Here is a 20,504-nt window from a genome sequence, read left to right on the forward strand (position 1 = left end):
TTATTATTATTATTATTATTATTATTATTATTATTATTATTATTATTATTGAGACTGCCAGAATCACAACTGCACTGGCAGCAATGTTTTGCACCTAGGGGCTTGGATAATTGCAAGCTCACTGACAGGGTTCCCTTGTCAATGAAAAGAGATGCCCAAACACAGGAACATAGAAACTTCAGAAACACCGCAGGTATGGGTCAGAAGCATCAATGTGTGGTAAGTATTGCCAAAACTGCTTTTTTCTGGCTGCAGTCATAGTTTAAAAGCCACATGTAGTAACCTCCACAGTCAATGTCTCATCTTTTAGCTCTCTTCATTTTCATGCCAGTCACAAATAAAAAGACTTTCCTTTCTCTGCAGCTTATATAGGAATCAAGCAGACTGATGGAAGAATGATAGAGTGTTCTGTCCCTTCACTGTCAGCCTGCTCAGTCACCTTCATGGTATTTCTGATTGCCTATGGCAAGAAGGTGAGTTTTAAAATAAAAGCTACCATTATTTTATACACTGGAATACTCATGTATCTGGTAGCTGACAGAACTGTCAAAGGCCCTGGCCTCTGCCCCAAGGAGTTTACAATCTAGGAGAGACAACAGGCACATTACTGAAGAAAGCCAAAAGGTTCAGAGGAATTTGTGTTGGTGGAATGATATACAAGGTGCGTCAACCATATTCTCCAGGGTCGTTCACATATAAATGACAGCTGGTTTTAAAATGAGCTGGTTTGCCATGATGGTTCTATACTGACATCCACCCCTGAGTAAAGAATGATTAGATCCAAAATTATTCATCCAGCAATTGTTGTGATGTTACAGTGCAATAAGAAATCTTAGCTGTATTTGAGGAGGCTGTTCCTTCATAGAGGAAGCCAGATAGGGGATTGAGGGAAATGCCAAAGGGAATAGCATATGATTTTATGGTCCTTATCTCATTTGATTAGTACGATTGAAACTTGTGACACTTCCCCTTCTGGTCATATTAAACTCTACAATCCTTTTTTTAAAATGAAATAAAATAATTACAAGAGCCATCTCTTCTTTAACCAGCTTCAAAACGGAGCTGAAGACCATCCTGTTCAGAGAAGCATTCCCAGGCATTGCGTAATTGTCACTTGCTTTTTGTTGTTCTTTTGTTGTCTGTTTTATTGAATCATTTCCTGTATTGCTATGTATTTTATATGTATTATCCTACTAGAGAGGCCCCTTCCCCACCACCTTTCCCTTCTCCTTTTGTGTCGTGTCTTTTTAGATTGTAAGCCTGAAGGTAGGGAACCGTCCAATTAAAAAGACTGTATGTACAGCGCTGTGTAAATTTACAGCGCTTTACAAATAAAGGATAATAATAATAATAATAATAATAATAATAATAATAATAATAATGTGACTTTTAAAAGTAGCTTCTAGATTTTGAAGAAAAATTCTTTCACCCTGACTTGTTAGAGCATTTCATCAAGCCAGGTCTAGGGATTTTAGTATAGTTACCGTAACCTCCAGCCAAAAAGTCAATTGGAATAATGACTGGTTGTGCTGAAGGGACTGGAAATAGAAGCTTGTGCCCACTTCTGCTTCTGGGCAGGAAAAAAAAAAGCAGGAGTAGCAGCTTCATTTCAAAAGTTAACTCAGCACATTCAATTAACTGTTATCACATATAAATGTGTGACATAAAGTAAACTAATGCTTCTCAAACTGTCTGATGTAGCAGATCAGCAGTTTGTTTTTTTAGTGTGCCAGGAGCTGGTACCACATTTATGCCATATTATTATTGTATTTGTTTTCTTTCCTGAATATTCAAGTCAGTACTGAACTCTGGACCAGTAATTAGAAAACAATCTCCTGCACTCAAACCATGCATAACTCCTCTCAGATTACTAACACAGTCAAGATTTAGAAAAGATCTACGTAGGCATTTAAGAGAGGAATGAGAAACTGAGCCCATGTGCCACTTACTGTCCCTGGACTTCATTTTTACAACTCCTTCCTGTGCCCTCTGCCAGCAACACAACTCAACTGTTCAACTGACTCCTCCTTCAGGAGGATGGTAAGCACCTTCTGCCCCTTTCCAACATCTCCAAATGGACCAAGGGGAAATGCCATACATTTGCATGTGTGCCCCTAGATACTATCCTAGGTTTTCAAGGTGGGATGTGCACATTAATAAAATCCCAGTGCTGTGTTTTTGTAAAGTAAAGTATAAATATGACTCCACCTTGTGAAATTGCAAAGGCACACAACCCAAGCAAAATGCCCACTGACTGGATAGGGAAAACTTGGGAATGTCTTTTTTTAATGTATTTTAATAATATATAAATGCATACATAATGGTAGATATATAAAGCCTACAGTATCAATACTCCAACTCACCACAACATTCCCCTATATACATATATCCCCCCTCAGAAAAAAATTAATTGGCTTCCCAATTAATCTGACTTTATTATTATGAGGTTGGAAATAGGTAAAAGAACGCTTTGTGGGACTAATAATAATAATTGGTTTGATGAGCCTAATTTCTTGTCTTGAGACAGAAAGCAGAATCCTAAAACCCATCAGTAAGCTTCAAATGAAACAGCTTTCCATACAGATTCAGGATTTGACCCACAGTTCATGTTAACTCAGGGTTGATGAGGTATGGCTGATATCTCAATTCTCCCCACCTCCCACCCCTGCTATCACCCACCAGTTGCTTAAAGCCCCTGAACATTCCAAGTGTTTGTTTTTTAAAGCATGAATATTGTGTTTAAAAAATCCAGAAATTAGTGTCAAAGCTGCATCAGTGTAAATATGCAAAAACCCTCCCTGATCCACACCATTCTCTTGTAGAAACCTGTTCAAAAACCCCACCCGAACTTGTTTTCCTTTCATTTGTCTTTCAAAATGGTGACAAAATGAGACAACATCATTTCCAGTTGCCATTTTGAAGCAGAAGCACGGGGGGGGGGGGGGATTTTAGCATGCTTGAGTGGGGGTGCAGCCTGAGGGGTTGTTGAGAACTGAAAACTGCCACCCTCACCTGTGTGCAGTTGCTCACCCCTGGTTTAAGGTATTTGTGTCCATTTTTTCCCCCAATATGCAATTTTCAACACCAGGCATACAGATGAACTCTGTAAAAACACTGGATTGAATTAAGGGTCCCAGAATAGATTTCACATTCTTGTCCACACACATGGCCTGGGTCTCATTCAAGCTATAAAATTATGGTGCTGTCATTCCCCTTTATCTGCCCTGGTTCCATCCTACAGAATTCTGGGATTTGCAGTTTTAGAGAGGGAGACTTAGGGGCTGTACAGACTGTTCCTAAGGGGTGGCCTGCAGCTGATCCTTTTAGAACCAGATCAGGGCCACATCAACCGCACACCATGGCCCCGATCTCATCTTTCCACGGTGCAAAAAGAAGCCACAAAAATTAATTGCTTTCTGTGCCATAGCCACTGGTGCCATGGCTTTTTGGTGCCCCTTTGGCACTGCATCATGTAGACACAGCACCAGAGGAGTGCTATGACACTGCCCGTCATGTGGTGCAGTGCATGGCATCATACCAGCCCGGGGACAGAGTCAGACATGCATTGTGTGGACGCCATGCCCTGACTCTGCCCCCAGACTGGCCAAAGATGCCGGTCAGATTGCTCCAATGATTCAAACTACCAATCCCAAGATTCCACTGGATGTTACCCTGGCAATAAAAGTGAAATCATAGTGCTATGATTGTGTAGTGAGAAGGGTCCTGAGACTTATTTTATTTATTTGACTGCAGCCTGATGCCTTCTATGGGAAAGGCATGAGCTTTCACTTTTCCCATTCCATACTGAAGACTATCACACTAGGTCTTACCATCAGTGAATCATCCCTAGATTGTTGGGGAAGCTAGCGTCATGGAATCATTCAGGGAGAGTGAATTTCGTCTTAACACAAAGTTTCCATTAAGAGGAAATTCACTCTCCCTGAACGATTCCATGACGCTAGAGGGAGCTGACGATTCCATCACACTGAGGAAGTGCACCAGGCATTCATACATGTGTGCTTCCTCAACGATCCAGGTAAGACTTAGTGTGGTAATCTTCTTTGAAGGCTTGAACAAGAGTGCCTGGTCTGAACCAAAGTCATGTCTGGGCTGGGCTGGATGTCCAGATGCCTTGAGACACCTGACACAGTAAAGGTTAAAATGACACAATGCTTCTCCTTTGTATTAGAGGCCTTGAGGCACTCAGTGTGAACATCTGGAACTGTGTTACATTCCTACATTGCATGTTATTTGGCGTCTGAGATAGAGAGGAAAAGATGAAAATAGCATAGTTTACTTATTGACCCATTGTGGATAGGATTGACCTCATCCAGCATTCAAACTTCTGGCCCAGATACTGGCTGCATTGCTAGAAGATAGTTCTGTGGCAGCTTAGAGCAACAACAACAAAAAAAATGATTGCTAATATATTAGTTTCAACTGAATTGTTAACAGCTAAAAATAGAACTTGCCACATTTAAGAGTATAAGAAAATCATATTTGACAGAGAATATTAAGGCATAAGATTTTGCCTTGTAACAAAATATGGGAAAACTTTGCCACAGAAAAAACCGTTTAGGACAATGCACTCAGTTTGAACTATAACAAAAACAAAATTATAGATATCAAAAAGTTTTACAACATGAGTTAAAAATTCTATAGTAAGAATGGATGGGAAAGAAATTTAAGAGGTTATAATAAGTATGACATGACTCATTGAAGTTAGAATTAATTATGCTAATTTAGATAAACTTTAGGACATTATTTATAAACTGGAAGAAGTAACAATTATTGGTCTGTATGATGTTAAGCCAGTGTGGCATATTGGTTTGAGTGTTGGACTACAACTCTGGAGACCAGGATTCAATTCCCCGCCCAGCCATGAAAACCTCCTACTTGGTGAACCTTGGGCAATTCACACACTCTAAGCCCCAGAAAACCGTGTGACTTAGGGTCACCATAAGTTGGAAGTGACTTGAAGGTATACAACAACAGCAATCATATTGTATTGTACTATATCACATTTCTAGCCTTTCTAGGAAGTGTTTCAGAGAGTAGTCACCCTCTTTCATATTCCCACCAAATATGGGAGCCCTAGTGGTGCAGTGGTTAAATGCCTGTACTGCAGCCACTCACTCAAACCATAAGGTTGCGAGTTCAATACCAGCAAAAGGGCTCAAGCTTGACTCAGGCTTGCATCCTTCCGAGGTCGCTAAAATTAGTACCCAGATTGTTGGGGGCAATTAGCTTACAATTGTAAACTGCTTAGACACTGTTAGTTCAGTATGAAGTGGTATATAAATGATGATGTTTGTTTCCAGAAATGGAACTCAAAGTGGCTCACAAAATAAAATAAATGGAAGTAATATTTCTAGCATAGCAGAGAGTGAGACACTGAATATAATTTAGTTCTCTTCTGTTTACTGTATTCACATTCTCTTGGTCATTTTCTCTGCTTCTTTTTTTTATGGATGCTTAAACTGTATTTCTAAAGAATCAACTGAACTATATTGCAATTTGACAGTTAATTTGACAAGTTAATGAAATGCATATTGAAGTATTGAAACAGAGAAAATGACCAAAAGAATGTGAATACAGTGAACAGAAGAGAACTAAATGTAAATTGTTATCCTATGAATGTGAATGATCTTTTTAAAAAAAAACTTACATATGTGTATTTATTACTAAAAAGAATTAAATGTACCAAAAAGGAAAACAAATTACTGATCAAATCACTGCCACACTAATAGAAAAAGTGGTTTTAAACACACACACACACACACACACACACACAATTTTATTCCAGCTGAGCATCACATTCCAGCAAGAAAAATGACATCCTATTTTCTTGTCGACTTTCCCAGGTCCTTTCAGATGAAGTTCAGTCTGATCAGTTTCCTTCTATTTTGAAAATGAGCTATCCATTTTAGGAATACCCAGTTATGAGCCAAGAACAAGGAAAGGACAATTTCCCAAGATCAATAAGGCAAAGGAACACTCACAGACCTAACAAGGGGTGCACCATCTGGTTACAAGAGCTCATCACCTGTCCTTGGAAACTATTCCTGCTGCATCATTCAGCAACCACCACTGAGATGGCAGCTGCAGTGATACTTTATGGTGCAAAGAAACAATGCAAAGTATATTCTTCCTTTCCAGAAGGGAAGGAAAGGGGAGGGGAGGGGAGGGAAATACCACAAATGCACTTGCACCTTCTGGAAATTGTCTGTAAGAGATTGGGAAGTACTATTGTGAAGTAATGATAATTATTTGAGAAGTTAATCAATTAATGATTGACGCACAGAAAGGTAGTACAAAAAGCACATATTTAGGTAGACAACTAATATGAAACTTGCAAATTGATTCCTGTTAAGTAACATATGAAAACAAAACTGCACTCACCTCATCAACATTCTCAAATGCATTGATCACATCATATGGTAAACAGGACAGAAGGTCAATGACAAACCAGGTCTTCAAGTAATTCATGCGGATCAGCTTTGGGTCAGAGATCACCTCTCCAGCTGGGCCAACAAAAGTGGTATGGAAATTAAGCACAATGTCTACCAGAAAAATGACATCAACAATGCTGTCCACTACCAGCCAGGCCACATTGTTCTGTTTGGTTTTAAATGAGACATTGTAAGGTACCAAAATAGCTGTGTAGAAGGTTAAAATCAGGATGACCCAATCCCACGTTGTCTTAAAAACACAGTAATGTAAAATGATATGTGGTGGAGTCTTTGGTGCCTCTTGCTTATACTGTGGGAGGATTTCAGAGCCCAGCTGTAAGACCTGCAGAAAAGGAAAGCAATAAGAAAAAAGTCCTGTCATAAGAAAACCAAAACTGTTTATTTATTATTTACTTACTTAGATGGCCCATGTTTCCTATAACCCTTACAAGATAACTTATGATATGGTTAAGACAGAAATCCTATACCCACATACTTGGGAATAAGTCCTACTGAACTCAACAGAACTTATGTCTGCATAGACATATACAATATTATGTGGTAAAATACACAAAAATTAAACAGTCCATAAGAAGAATTTAAAAATGCTAAAACGAAGTAGGCATGGTCCAGACTAACATTCCCTCCAATTGTCCTGATTTGGCAGGGACAACTTAATTAATCCCCTGTCACCCCACTTTTTCAGTAGCTTTTAAAATGTCCCAGTTTCTCTCTTCTCCTCCCACTCTCCCCCTTTGTCCTCAGTTTACTTCCATTGTTGCATACTGTTCCATTGTTGCAAAGTACAAAAGTTGTTTGTTCTCAATTAGCAAGGAGGAAAGAAAGGAAGGGTTGGCATCCTCTCCTCCCCAGTAAGCTTTCTGCTCGGGTTAATGTCACGTTAATGCCCAAGTCGTGTGACGTCATCTGAAAACAATCCCACTCTTGCAGGATATTCCTGGCTTTAAACCCCATTTATCCATGGGATATGGGCACTCCCCTCCTGTGTGATAAATTCCAATGGTAAAACTTTTTTTTCATTGGAACTATATTTGGTGTGTTTTACTGAAAAGCATCAAAAGTATTACCAAATGCAACAACACAGAGACTTCTTGAGAAATTCAAAGTTCCCTGCCAAAGAAGGGGTAGGTAGCCTCGGCACAAGACAGAAACAACATGGATTTCAATACAGGTTTCTTTTTGTATTGCTATTTCAATTTAAATTCTATATCCTGGCATTTATGACCCTTTGTCTTGCTCTTTGCTTGTTTTGCTTATCCCCTGGCCCAAATTCAATTAAATAGGGTATAGGTTAATAAAGTGGCCCTTATTCAACACATGTACTTGTGGCTAGTCTCTTTATTTCATGGCTGATTATCAAACACTCCAGTGGTAAAAACAACTTGACAATTAAACCAATTACCTAAGGGAGGAGGAGCAAGATTTCCAACAGTGGACAGAGCCAGGAAACTGTAATGTTTTGCTTTACAACTTGCAGAATCCCTAACTGTGTAGACTACAACTCCCAGAATGCATGTATGTAACACTATATAGCCAACACTGGTTTTCTCATACTAGTACCTCATCAAACTACAAAGCCCAGGATTCCACAGGATTCAGTCCTGGTAGTTAAAATGGAATCATAGTGTTATAATTCTGTAGTGTGAAAGGGCCTAAGGAACAAAAAACAATAAGCAGAAAAGTTGCAATGCAAATAACTGACTGAACATAAGATTCACAAATGGCAATAACCTTTCCTTCTTTAAGGTGTCACCTGAGGGCAGCAGTCTTTCCATCAAGTGGAAGCAGAGATAGAGAATTAGGGCTATTCCCTGAGAGGCTGCACCCACGTTACAAAAACAATCCCATTTCACACCACTGTAACTGATATGCTTCCATGCTATGGAATTCTGGGGACTGCAGTTTGTTGTGGCACCAGAGTGGAGTGTGGATGCAACCAGAGAATAGGATTTTTTTGGCTGCTTGAGCTGTTTCAAATCCCATTTTATAAACAAGAACTAATGCTTGAATTCTCTGATTTTCCTCCCCAGCCTCCACAAAATCTCTTTTGCCTTTGCTGTCTTTTAGATTGCCTGAAGGAAGAGACGGTTTTATGACTGATCTTTATAAGCCACTCTGAGAACCTTTGTTGTACGCAGAAGAAAGTTAGAAATATTTTCAGTGAAAGAACAGATAAAAATAAATGTTGGAAGTGTGATAAACAGGAAGGAACATTATATCACATTTGGTGGACCTGTCCTCTAGCAACTAAATACTGGAAGAATATACACAACTCAGTGCAAAAAATCCTACAAATTCCAATTCAAACCTGAAAGCTTTTTGCTAAATATTATAGATGACATGGAAGAAAAGAAACATTTAAAAATTATCCCATATTTGATCACCGCTGCTAGAATAATATACGCCAGAAAATGGAAACAAAAAGAAATCCCGACAGTACAAGATTGACTATGGAAAAGCCTTGACATGATAGAAGTAAACAGACTGACAATGATACTGAAAGGAAGATGGAAGGAGGGATGGAAAAAGGATTGGGAAGTATTACAAAATTTCTGTAAAAAACAAGGAACATACAGAGAAGAGAAAGAAAGCTTTGAATAGTGATCAAAGAAACAATATATAGAATATTTCCAACTATAAATTTATATAGCATCTAGAATATTCATGTTCATTTTCTTTTTTCCTTAACATCCCTCATCTATTTCATTCATCTCAGTTCACTGACATATTTTTTTATAAGCTGAAGGCAAGGTAGCAATAATGTTATATGAATCTCTGTTTATATTAACACATATCTATATATTGTTTGTGCCTAAAGAAATTAGATTTTTTGTAAAAGAATTTCAAATCAGCAAATGAAATATCAGACAAACTTAAAGAACGAATAAAATATATTGTAAGGTATAGATCAGGGGTAGGCAACCTTTTTGAGCCGGGGGCCGGGTTGCTGTCCCTCAGACAACTGGGGGGCCGAAGCCAAAAAATAAATAATTAAATATATTTTTTTTAAAAAATTAAATATATAAATAAACCAGGACAAATGTAGGACAAAATTTTCAAATGGAAGACACTTTTTTTAAAAAAAAATGGAGGACACGCAAAAAAAATTGCTGATTTAAAAAAAAAGGTTAATATAAATGCATGTTTTTGGGGCTTCTATAAAAATTTCCCCCCCAAAGGCCCCGGCGGCAATTGGTGGCAGGACCAGGCTGGGGCCGGTCCCAAGGCCTTGCTGGGCCGCATCCAGCCCGCGGGCCGCAGGTTGCCTACCCCTGGTATAGATTATCTGTCATACTAAATATGATTCAAATGAAATACGGATTTAAAAAGATAAAATAAGATAACAAGATAAGAATAATTAAACAGATGAGCTCGATGAATACCAGATAAAATGTGCATAAAGCTGAATTTTGGGAAGAGAGGGGGGTATTATTTAAATTATATTTGCAGGATAGAGTAAATGAATAACGTTGTACCAAATGATAATACATGTTAAGAGTATAAGTGTATTTATTGTGGAAAGACAACTAATCATGAAAGATGTTATTGTACAATCAGAAAGTATAACTATTAATGTATAATTGCGAAGTTCATCCTAATTTCAAAAAAAGAAATATTTTCAGTGAATAAATTCACTGCCTGGACTTGTATGTTCATACAGGGCTCTGCACATAGGTGTCATGATTTGTATAATCATCATGATATCTGTTTTTCCAGATTTTTCCCTTAAGCTTGAAAAAAAATTAACTTTCCTACTACAACTCTCAGAATCCCTCCACCATGCTAAAAATGTAATTTTTCCAAGGTCTAGGCTCCCATCCACCCGAGCAAACATTATGAAGTTGTCTTCAGGCTGAAAATTAATGGATTCTCTCACAATACAGTTTGCAAATATTATCACAAAAAGCTAATGTGATAGTGTTAACTTCTTTTTTTAAAAAAAAAGGCAATTTGTTACTCGTTAAGAACATGATTTTAACATGTTTGTTTTTAATTTAATCATTAAAAAAGGCAAAGTTTTCTCTCAAAAGATAAAATAAGTTTTTGACATAATATTTTGTAGCCAAACATTCCTTCTTATCTCCCATGCCTATCAATGTTAGTTGTTGGCCTTTTTCAAAGTAACATTGTGGTGCCCTTGTTATTCCCCTAAATAGTGTGTTCCAAGTAATATTGCTTTTTGTAACACATTATTTCCAAATTCTAGACAATTATGGGTCAAGGGGAAACTGTGAGCCTCAGGAGTTCCTCAGCATGATTAGAACATATCTGAAACACATCTGATCCTTTTCAAGGCTAGCTTGTAGATAGCGGGGGAAATGTAGATGTTTTCCCCTCAACTCGCTTTATAATCCTTATACAATATTCATTTCATTGTTCTTTTTTCTTAGTCTTCTCTGAAAAATCTACTGATTCCAGCTGTGCTGTAATGCACTGGAGCTTAGAACTGGGCTCAGTGATGTTAAAATAATGAATGCAATATTTAACTGGCAATTAATAATACACATTTCATATGTTCAGAACATGCTCTTGACCTTTATTATTTATAATTAACTCACCAGCTGTTGGGGTTTAAATTCATTCATAGGCTTGTCAGATGGACCAGCAAGCATGGAATTATCTAACAGATAGCAAATGTGCAATTTAAAGCTGAAGCAAAACATCAATAGTATCCTCTTTGAAAAGGGCAATATCTTAATAGTTTATCTGGTTATTGAAGTATTTACTTTATGATTTTAACTGTTAGCAAAGTGTCAAATATTCAGACATTTAACAAACAGATTCTAAAACGCATTGCATTCAGACTCAGTAGATAAGCCCTGAATAGACTTATATCAAAAGCAATGTGACTTCAAAGCCCAAAATCATGAAGTTATAATCAGCAATAGAGATGTGTCACCATAACATTACATGCCTTGGGCTGCTTCCTGAAGATTTCTATGACAATAAAATGATCCACAGTGGAACGCAGGATTGGGATATAAGCATGTTATACAAACTGCATTTGTGTTTTTCAGCTAAGATGGCTACTGTTTTGTCTCAGCAGATTGACAAGGATGCAATGCTCACTCAGCACCAATGTCAAAAGCAGATTGTTAACAGCAAGGAAGAAAAGAGGTGATGTGACAATAATGAAAGCCATCCCTATAGCGAAGGTGTGCCCAAGACATTTTGCTACTCCTTCCATGTAGAAAAGATAACTGAGATAGATGTTACTTCAGCACTGCTGATGGGACATCACCTGAAGGAAGCATATCTGCTTAGAGGATGCAGACAGGCTGCATGGCACATAGCTGTCTTCTCGAGCTCCTTGTTGCTGACTTCTAATATCTGCTCCACAATGCCCCCACGTCTCTGTGCCTAATGGTAGAGCCAATCTGCCCAAAGCACCTTATTTATAATGGCAATCGCAATCTCTCTTGCTAGTGAAACCCACATATCACTCATGTATGAAAGACACCAATTAATCAGTTAGTTCTGGGCATGTCATGACATCAGAGAATCCAGTCAATAGCCTTTCCCACAAAAAAATAAAAATACATTTCTATTAAGCACACTAAATATCTCTCCCAGGCTCCCAGCACAAGTAATGCCCCAGTCCCACTGATCAGGAAAGTACAGCAGGAGTAGGAAAGTTCTGTCTCTCCAGGTGGCTTAGACTTCCAACTTCCAGAATCCTTAGCCAGCATGGCTAATAGAAACTGTGGAAATTAAGAGTCCCAAACATCTGAAACTTTTGGACATCCAAAACCTATCCTCCTCTGCTATACAGCAGGCAGCAACATTGCCCTTCTACCAGACCAATATACAGAAATAGTAATGGAAGGAAAAGTTACTATTCCACTCAGAACAACCAGTGCAATTCCACTCAGCCAACTGGTTAGAAAGCTTGCACATGGGATTGCTTTTTAATGGTCCATTCTGCTCTGATACCAGTTGTTCCACAGAGACAACAGTAATTGCAATATATACAAGAATTCTGAAAGGAGTCACTCATATAAGGGGTATTGTACACTGCAACAGTTAGCTCACAAGAGCCAAACTATTAGCTTTGTCTGCAAGAATGAAGCTTCTGCCTCTATGGCTCAACTATGCAGGCATAGCCTTAACTGGAGGCATAACATAAATCCCTAAAAGGATTTAGTATCAATCCTATGATCTTCAGGCAGGGCCAAAGAATATAATTGCATTGCTAGAATATAATTGCTTTGCAGAGGTCACAAAGGCTCAAAAAGTGAGTTTGCAGGCCAAGCAGTTAAGGAGAATCATACAGCTTGAAACACTACTTCCTAATTTAAAAAAATTAAAAAATTAAAATCATTTGCAGAGGCAAATCCCTTCATCCTCACACTCACTTTCCACCTCTGATCTGCATAATCTTTAATGGACTGCCCTATCTTGAGTCCATACTCCCACCAATTCATCCATTCAGCTGCCACAGGCATTGTATATACCGTGTTTCCCTGAAAATAAGACACTGTCTTAGATTTATTTTTCCTCAAGAAGACACACTATGGCTTATTTTCCGAGGATGTCTTCTTTTTATTAAGTATGGTACAGCAATCTATATTTATTCAAATATAGTTAAGTCTTCTTCTGGAACATCGTCATAACTCTCCAAACCCGGAATTCTATCCTGAATTCCTTGCAACTCCATTTCCTTTAGAACCATTGGCCCCAATCTTTCCGCTCCCTTCCCTCCCCCTTCTGTTTTGTGCCAGGCCTATCACTATGTCTTATTTTCAGGATATCGCTTATATTGCACGAATGCTTAGAAATCCTGCTTTGGCTTATTTTATGGGTATGTCTTATTTTCAGGGAAATAGGGTAGGTGTTTGGAGGTTCTACTGAAGAAGTCCCTCTTCCTTCCCCCAAACAATGGCTCAAGCCCAGCAATATACTCCCTCCTCCTCATACTGGTTCTCTCTTTCTGACACTGGCAGAAGTCTCTTTCATAGAATCATATACAGAATGGGAGAAGGCAAAAAAGGCAGGCTAATTTTTTTTTAAATTGCCAACTAAACCAATTCCCTGTTACAGCTCATATTTTTCATGTGTCTCACTCTCTTCCCCCACACTTGATGGTTCCTGGTCTTTGCTAGTTGCACAACTCAGATTCAGCAGATAAGTTCTGAATAGGCTTATATCAAAAGCCAAGAAGGAACACAAGATGGCCAGCCATGTGACCTTTCTTCCTCCCTTTTCCACTGCTCAGATGGAGTCAAAACATTTAAACTGTGGAAACATAAAATCTAAATAGCACTCTTTTTAAATATTAGCTCAAGCAGATGCTCAATCAATTTCTTCCTTTTTTTTAAATCAACTGAAATATGTTCCAAAATTCAACAACATCATTTTAAAAACTCAATTCTAAGTACAATGAAATGTAATACAAACATATTGCAAGACCTGCTACCAAACACACTGAATTAGACTTTTTCTTCTTTTTTTTTTTGGAAAGCAAGGAGAGAATGGAATAAATATCTGACTTCAGGTTGTAAACATTATAAATAGGACATGTGTTTATTATGGAGTCCCAGTACCAATTTGAGTGTGGGATTACAACTCTGTGAGACCAGGGTTCAAATTCCCACTGGGTGATCTTGGATAAGTCAGAGTCTCAATCTCAGAGGAATAAATTGGCAAACTCCCCTATGAACAAATTTTGCCAAGAAAACTCTTTCAAATTGGGAACTTGAAAGCACACAACAAGGACAATGTATTATTGTGACAAATTATGAATATTTATGATTCTGTTAAAGAGCATGAAAATTTGTTATATTCTCCCAATAGAGAAACAACATTTTCATGTAATAACTACTAGTTTTACATCTGATAAGTTCCAACACTTAGCTCACAATCCTCCATAGTTAATTTTATACTGGACTTTAGACACTGTTTTTAAATATGGGCTTCTTTGTGTAATGAGAGCTAGACAGAGATTGATTCATTTCATAATGGCCTTCTCCTTGATTTTGAACAGACACAGTTATATAGTGTAAAGGGCATATAGGATGAACAACTCCATTCTATCTTAATATTCAGGTGGGAAATATAATAGATATTACCTCAGCAAGCCGGGAATGTTTATGAACATTCTCTCCTTTCTGTACACTTGGAGCAAGCTGCTGAAGGACTCCTCGACTGCTTGTGAGTGCACGAGTTAAGCGAGCAAACTTTGCCCAGCCTGAAAGCAAGACAAAATATTGCACAACTATTACAACAAGGATCACATCTTATAATAAATAATAATAAATCATATTTTTTTAATTTCTATCCTACTTTTTGGCAAGCAATCAAAGCGGCGTACAGCAAGTTAAAATACAACTATATATAAACAGTACCCCCCCTTAAAACAAGATTAAACAGTATAAGATTAAAAACCAACTAATCAAAAAAAATCATCATGGGCAGAGTCACTAGATGGGAAGTCTTGTCCGTGGCTGAGTATTTTATTCCAGGAAGGAATAAATTATTGTAACAAAAATTCAGTTTCTTAAGCAATACTATCAACAAAGCCATCAACAAACCAAAATTTTCTAAAATTTTAACTTTCTTTGGGGTAAATACCAATTACGAAATGCATGGGGTTCAAGAACAGGTTTCAATGTTCCTTTCAGGTCAATCCCATTTCCTTAGACCAGATGAGGACAACTTGTAGGGATTGAAAAACTGTCTTAAGGGCCCTGAAGAGTTGCAACCACCACCACCCATTCTTCTATCATCCCCATCTCCCACCTCTCAAATTTAGGAGAGATAAAAAGAGTCCTGGTGGTGCAGTGGTTAAATGCCTGGACTACAGCCACTCACTCACAAACCATAAGGTGGTGCGTTCAATACCAGCCAAGGCTCAGGCTTGACTCAGCCTTGCATCCTTCCAAGGTTGCTAATAAAATGAGTGCCCAGCTTGTTGAGGGCAATTAGCTTACAGTTGTAAACTGCTTAGAGACTGCTTGGGTGCTATGAAGTGGTATGTAAATAAAGGTGCTAAAAAATTACCCCCTTATTATTATTATTATTAACCTTTATTTATGAAGCGCTGTAAATTTACACAGCGCTGTACATGCAATCTTTTTAGTTAGACGGTTCCCTGCCCTCGGGAGCCTATAGTAACCCAAGCTTGAGACCACTGAATTTGTCATCCCATCTCCATACTCACAGGCTTTGCATTTCTATTGCTATTCACACATACAACCTGCTCATTCCTAGCTATAAAGGCCTGTTCCTAGGAACTTTGTGCATGTGAGGAAGTAAACTTAAGTCTACAGAAGCTTATGCTACCAAGTTTTTTCTTTGAATTAATCTCAAAAGTGCTACAAGATTCCTTTGCATACTGAACCAGACTAACACAACTATGCCTCTGAATTCTACTGATAACCAGAGCATGTCACTTCTGTCTTCTTGCATCATAGTTCACCAAAAAAAAACACCATCATGGAACATAGTTTTTGTGGTGATCAGTTAACATTGACAAGGACAGTGGCAAAAAGTAATAGCTTGGTGGCGTTGTTCATTTAAAAATGAACATGGCATGAGGCTGAAATTTGGGGAAAGTATTTACAGCTGCTCAGATAACAATATCACAGAATATCTAAACTATAGGTATAGTTCTGTGTGGATTCTGAAACAAACCATAACTCTGGGAGTCTAAAATGTCCCATCTCAGTACATGAGGGATAAGCTTGTAAGAACTAAAAATGAAGAATGTGCATGGTGTAATGGTTTGAATATTGGACAAAGACTTCAGAAGACCAATGTTCAAATCCTCATTTAACCATGGCAACCTATTGTGTGACTGTGGGCAAGTCACTCCTTCTCAGCCTCAGAGGAAGGCAATGGAAAGCCCCCTTTGAATAAACTGTGTGAAGAAAACTCTGATAGAGTCACCTTAGAGTCAGAGTAAATCAGAAATGACTTGAAAGCACATAACATTAACAATGAAAAATAGTCTCTCATAAACCACACCCATACATGAGTAAACCCAAAAGAAAAGTTTTATGTAAATGAAGACAGAGTAGGGTGGAGACTAACTGCATTTCCTCCTTGAATAACTGTAGAATTTAAATGCAACTCAAGGTTTAAATGCAAAATGCGTAAAGAAATTTAGTGCACATGTGAAAATTACTCCGCCCATATGGAAAAGAACTAATGTAAACAGCTTGTCCCACACAACTGCATTTCGTGTGTGTGTGTATGTGTGTGTGTGTGTGTGAGAGAGAGAGAGAGAGAGAGAAAGAATCTAGATAAAGCATTTTCATGGTGATTGCATGTGTCTAAGAACAAGAACGAAAAATTAAAATTTGTTGTCTGCAACACTAAAGAACATGGATGGCAGACGAATTGTATTCGCAGTCGGCGCTGGCCATAGTGCTGAAAGGAAGGGCTGCCTTACATAAGAGTGTTCCTTTCACTAATGTTTCTAGGGATGATTCTGGAGTAGTTTTTCTTATGTTAATACTGTTTTCTTATGTTCATCTTTGTACTATTTATATCCGCGTTTTCTTTCTCACAGTAAGCTCATTAAACTGTTTTAACCTTTTAATCTGTTCTAAAATCGTTAAATAGTTTGATACGTTTTAGTCTCTTTTAATTATTTCTATTGTTTTACATTCTAATTTACTTTATACTGCTTAACATGATTTTGATTGCATGCCACTCTGAGAGATTGTGATAAGGTGTGAGATATAAATATTACAATAAGCAACTGAATAATATAAAGCAGCATACACTGCATTCCTTCCTACCTTGCCCTTCCAACAAGCCTGTGTGGTTGCTGAGGTTGAAAGGGTGTGTCAAGGCCACCTAGACTGCACCCATATGGCCAAAATAATCTGGTTTGACACCACGTTAACTATCATGGCTCAATGTTATGGAAGTCTGAGAATTGTAGCTCCACTCTGGTACCAACTACACCTCTCAGAATTCATAGCACTGAGCCATGGCACACATCTCTCATGTCTTAGTGCAGCTCTTTAAGCCCTAGATTGCACTAACTCTTTTGTTGTTGTTGTTGTTGTTGTTGTTGTTCTTGTTGTGTCTTCAAGTCATTTCAAACTTACGGTGACCCTAAGGAAAACCTATATCATGGGGGTTTCTTGGCAGGATTTGTTCACAGAGGGAGTGTGAGGGAGTGTGACTTGCCCAGGGTCATCCAGTGTGTTGCCTGGCTGAGTGGAAATTTGAGCCCTAGTCTCCAGAGCCAAAGTCCAATCTCCAAACTGCTACATCATGCTGGCTCTCTTACAAACTTTTTTACAATGTTACACATATTTTTATATATTTCAAATATATATAGTATATGAGGTTTTATTCTGTAAAATGCCTTCAATTCCTTTTAAAGGAAATATAAGCTTATAAAAATAAAGATGAGACAAGAGAGCATATCATTTGGGAATTGTGTTAAATTAACATCCAGTTCAAAGAAATATGCAGCAGCTGTTTACATTCTTCTTTTTTTAAGACTCTTTTTGCTATTATGGCTTGACTTCTGATATTATAAGTAAATTCTTGTTCTGAAAACATTATCTAAATGCATTGTCTCACTATGGCCCCTATATAGTCCTACCTGATTTTAGATAAGTGACAGGCTGGAATAATGTAGAACAAATGAGAATACAGTAACAATTTTCATGGTGCATATAAAGCAGTGAAAATGAAAAGGGGAAAACCAGAGGGAAGGCAAGAATCAATAACATCTATAATGGAACAAGGACTGAGGATGTCCCATTGCACCCTAGACTGAAGGAATCCTTGTTTACATCCTCCTAATCTTATTAGAACATATCACTACATAAGTCTGAGGAACTGTTTCCTGTACATAGACAATAGACAAGGACTGATTATTCCCTTTAGGCAGTGAAGGAGATGAAAATGCAATGGACTTGACTACAGCGCAGAATGCAAATGGAAGGGAAAGGATGTCACTTGGAAAATTATGTTAAATGGTGAAATGACATTATAAAGGAATAGAACATACAAGACTGAGAATCCTTAGGCACAAAATCTGTGCCTAAGATCTAAAAGCAAAGCACTTTGCCTGTATTATTGTGACAATTATGGAAAGATTTTTCTCTTTTATGGATCCCTGTTTGTGGGACATCTTTCCCACAGAGATGTACCTGGTGCTTGACCTTGCAGTGAAATCATCACTGTGTAACGGAGTTTTGCTGGCCAAGTCATTTTGAGTGGGTTAATCTGCCCAATTATATTTTGCTCCCTTCAACTGTAATTTATAACTGTGCTTTACTGCCTTCATTACATTTTACATCAATGACCATTTTACTGCATTTATTCTACTTATTTTTCTGTTCCCCAATATTTTTTGGAAAGGTATTTTATGAACATCCAAATAAATAAAGACAATACTAAAAATTAAATTTGGCCCCTGTCACATGATATGCCCTGGACTGAAACAATAATGAAAATGTGAAAATATCACTTGTCCTCAGAACATAAAAGTTGAAAATATCATGGCACTATTACATGTCCATTTCATAGGTGCTCAGCAGAATTTTGGATCCCAGTTTGGTAAAATACAGAGTAATAAAATTGTAAATGCATTCCCGGACCTCACACACAGAACACTGAGCCTCACTGATAATTTTAGATCCCATTAACTGTTTCTGATCTGAATATCTCAGTTAAAAATAACCAATCAGAAAGGACCATTGCCAAGCCATAAAGAAAATGCTTTAAACAATGAAGGTCCCAGGTTCCATGCCACACATCTCCAGACAGGGCTGAGGAACAACCCCTGGGATGATGGACATTACAGTCCAATACATCCAGAGATTGCCAAATTGGCACAGGCAACTAGATGGTCTGATTAATAATAATAATAATAATAATAATAATAATAATAATAATAATAATAATTGATTTATTTATATTTTCCTGCCTTTCCCAGGTGGATCAAGGTGGGATTACAACCAATAAAATACATACAAACACATCTGTCAAATACAATTGCATTTAAACTTCAATTAAAAACTAACTCTATCATAAAATAATGATAACAATAAATTATATAATAGTCAAAGAGATGGAACAATATCTTTTAACAAGGTCAGGTGGATAAGTTCACCGGAAGAGATCCGTCTTAATTGCCTTCTTAAATACTTCCAAGGAGGTAATGAGATGGATCTCTTCCAGAAGACTATTCCACAATTTTGGAGCAGATGCAGTAAAAGTTCTTTGGGAAGTTGATATAAGTTTGGTCATTTGTTGTTCTAAGAAGTTCTTCCCAGTTATTCTGAAAGTGTGGGGCGGATTATGTAGGGAGAGGCGTTCCCACAAGTAACTCAGGCCCAAGCCATGTAGGGCTTTAAAGGTAATCACAAACACTTTGTACTGTGCCCAGAAGCTAATTGGCAGCCAGTGAAGAGATTTTAAAACAGGTGTTATGTGGTCAAACCTGGAAGAACAGGTGACCAATCTGGCTGCCACATTTTGAATCAATTGAAGCTTCCGAACTTGGTACAAGGGTAGCCCCATGTAGAGTGCATTACAGAAATCAAGATGAGAGATTACTAGTGTGTGTACCACTGCTCCAAGGTCCTTTCAGTCCAGGTAGGGACGCAGTTGGTGTATCAACCCAAGTTGATACCAAGTACTCCTGGCTGTCGCACCTACTTGAGATGACAACTGTACGGACAAGTCCAGGAGTACTCCCAAACTGCGACCTTCGTCCTTTAGGGGAAGTGTGACCCCATCTAGAACTGGTTGACAGTCTCCCTATACTCATTATGCTAACATCTTATTTGACACTATCACAATGATCAGTGTCTTTGCCCTAAATGGCTGATTAGCATATATTCAGGAGCTGATCCAAGTCTGATGAACTATGAATATCTGATCAAAAGTGTGAGACTGTATGGTTCCTTAGGGTCAACTGTATTTAAGTTAACACAAGACAGTCTTTTGGACAATGGTAGTGAATTCAAAATTCAGCTCAGAACATGTAAAGTTGTCTTATACCACATCAAGTCCGTACTTCCCATTGTAGTTTAGGATTTAGTCATTTTTCCCTCA

General features: G+C 37.9%; 1 protein-coding gene across 2 annotated transcripts in view; it reads right to left on the bottom strand.

Moving 5' to 3' along the window:
• KCNH1 (potassium voltage-gated channel subfamily H member 1) overlaps window positions 1-20,504 on the bottom strand; it is a 358,490-nt gene that overhangs the window by 281,247 nt on the left and 56,739 nt on the right. For both annotated transcript variants that reach the window (XR_006101185.1, XM_042444296.1), the window contains exons 5-6: window positions 14,543-14,661; window positions 6,403-6,795 (exon numbers count right to left, since the gene is read on the bottom strand). Coding sequence is in view for 1 of the 2 variants with exons in the window: in XM_042444296.1 (XP_042300230.1) it covers window positions 6,403-6,795; window positions 14,543-14,661 (512 nt within the window). In the remaining variant the exon portion in view is untranslated. The remainder of the gene's footprint in view (window positions 1-6,402; window positions 6,796-14,542; window positions 14,662-20,504) is intronic.

Source organism: Sceloporus undulatus, chromosome 1 (genome assembly GCF_019175285.1).
Source record: "Sceloporus undulatus isolate JIND9_A2432 ecotype Alabama chromosome 1, SceUnd_v1.1, whole genome shotgun sequence".
Lineage (NCBI taxonomy): Eukaryota > Metazoa > Chordata > Lepidosauria > Squamata > Phrynosomatidae > Sceloporus > Sceloporus undulatus.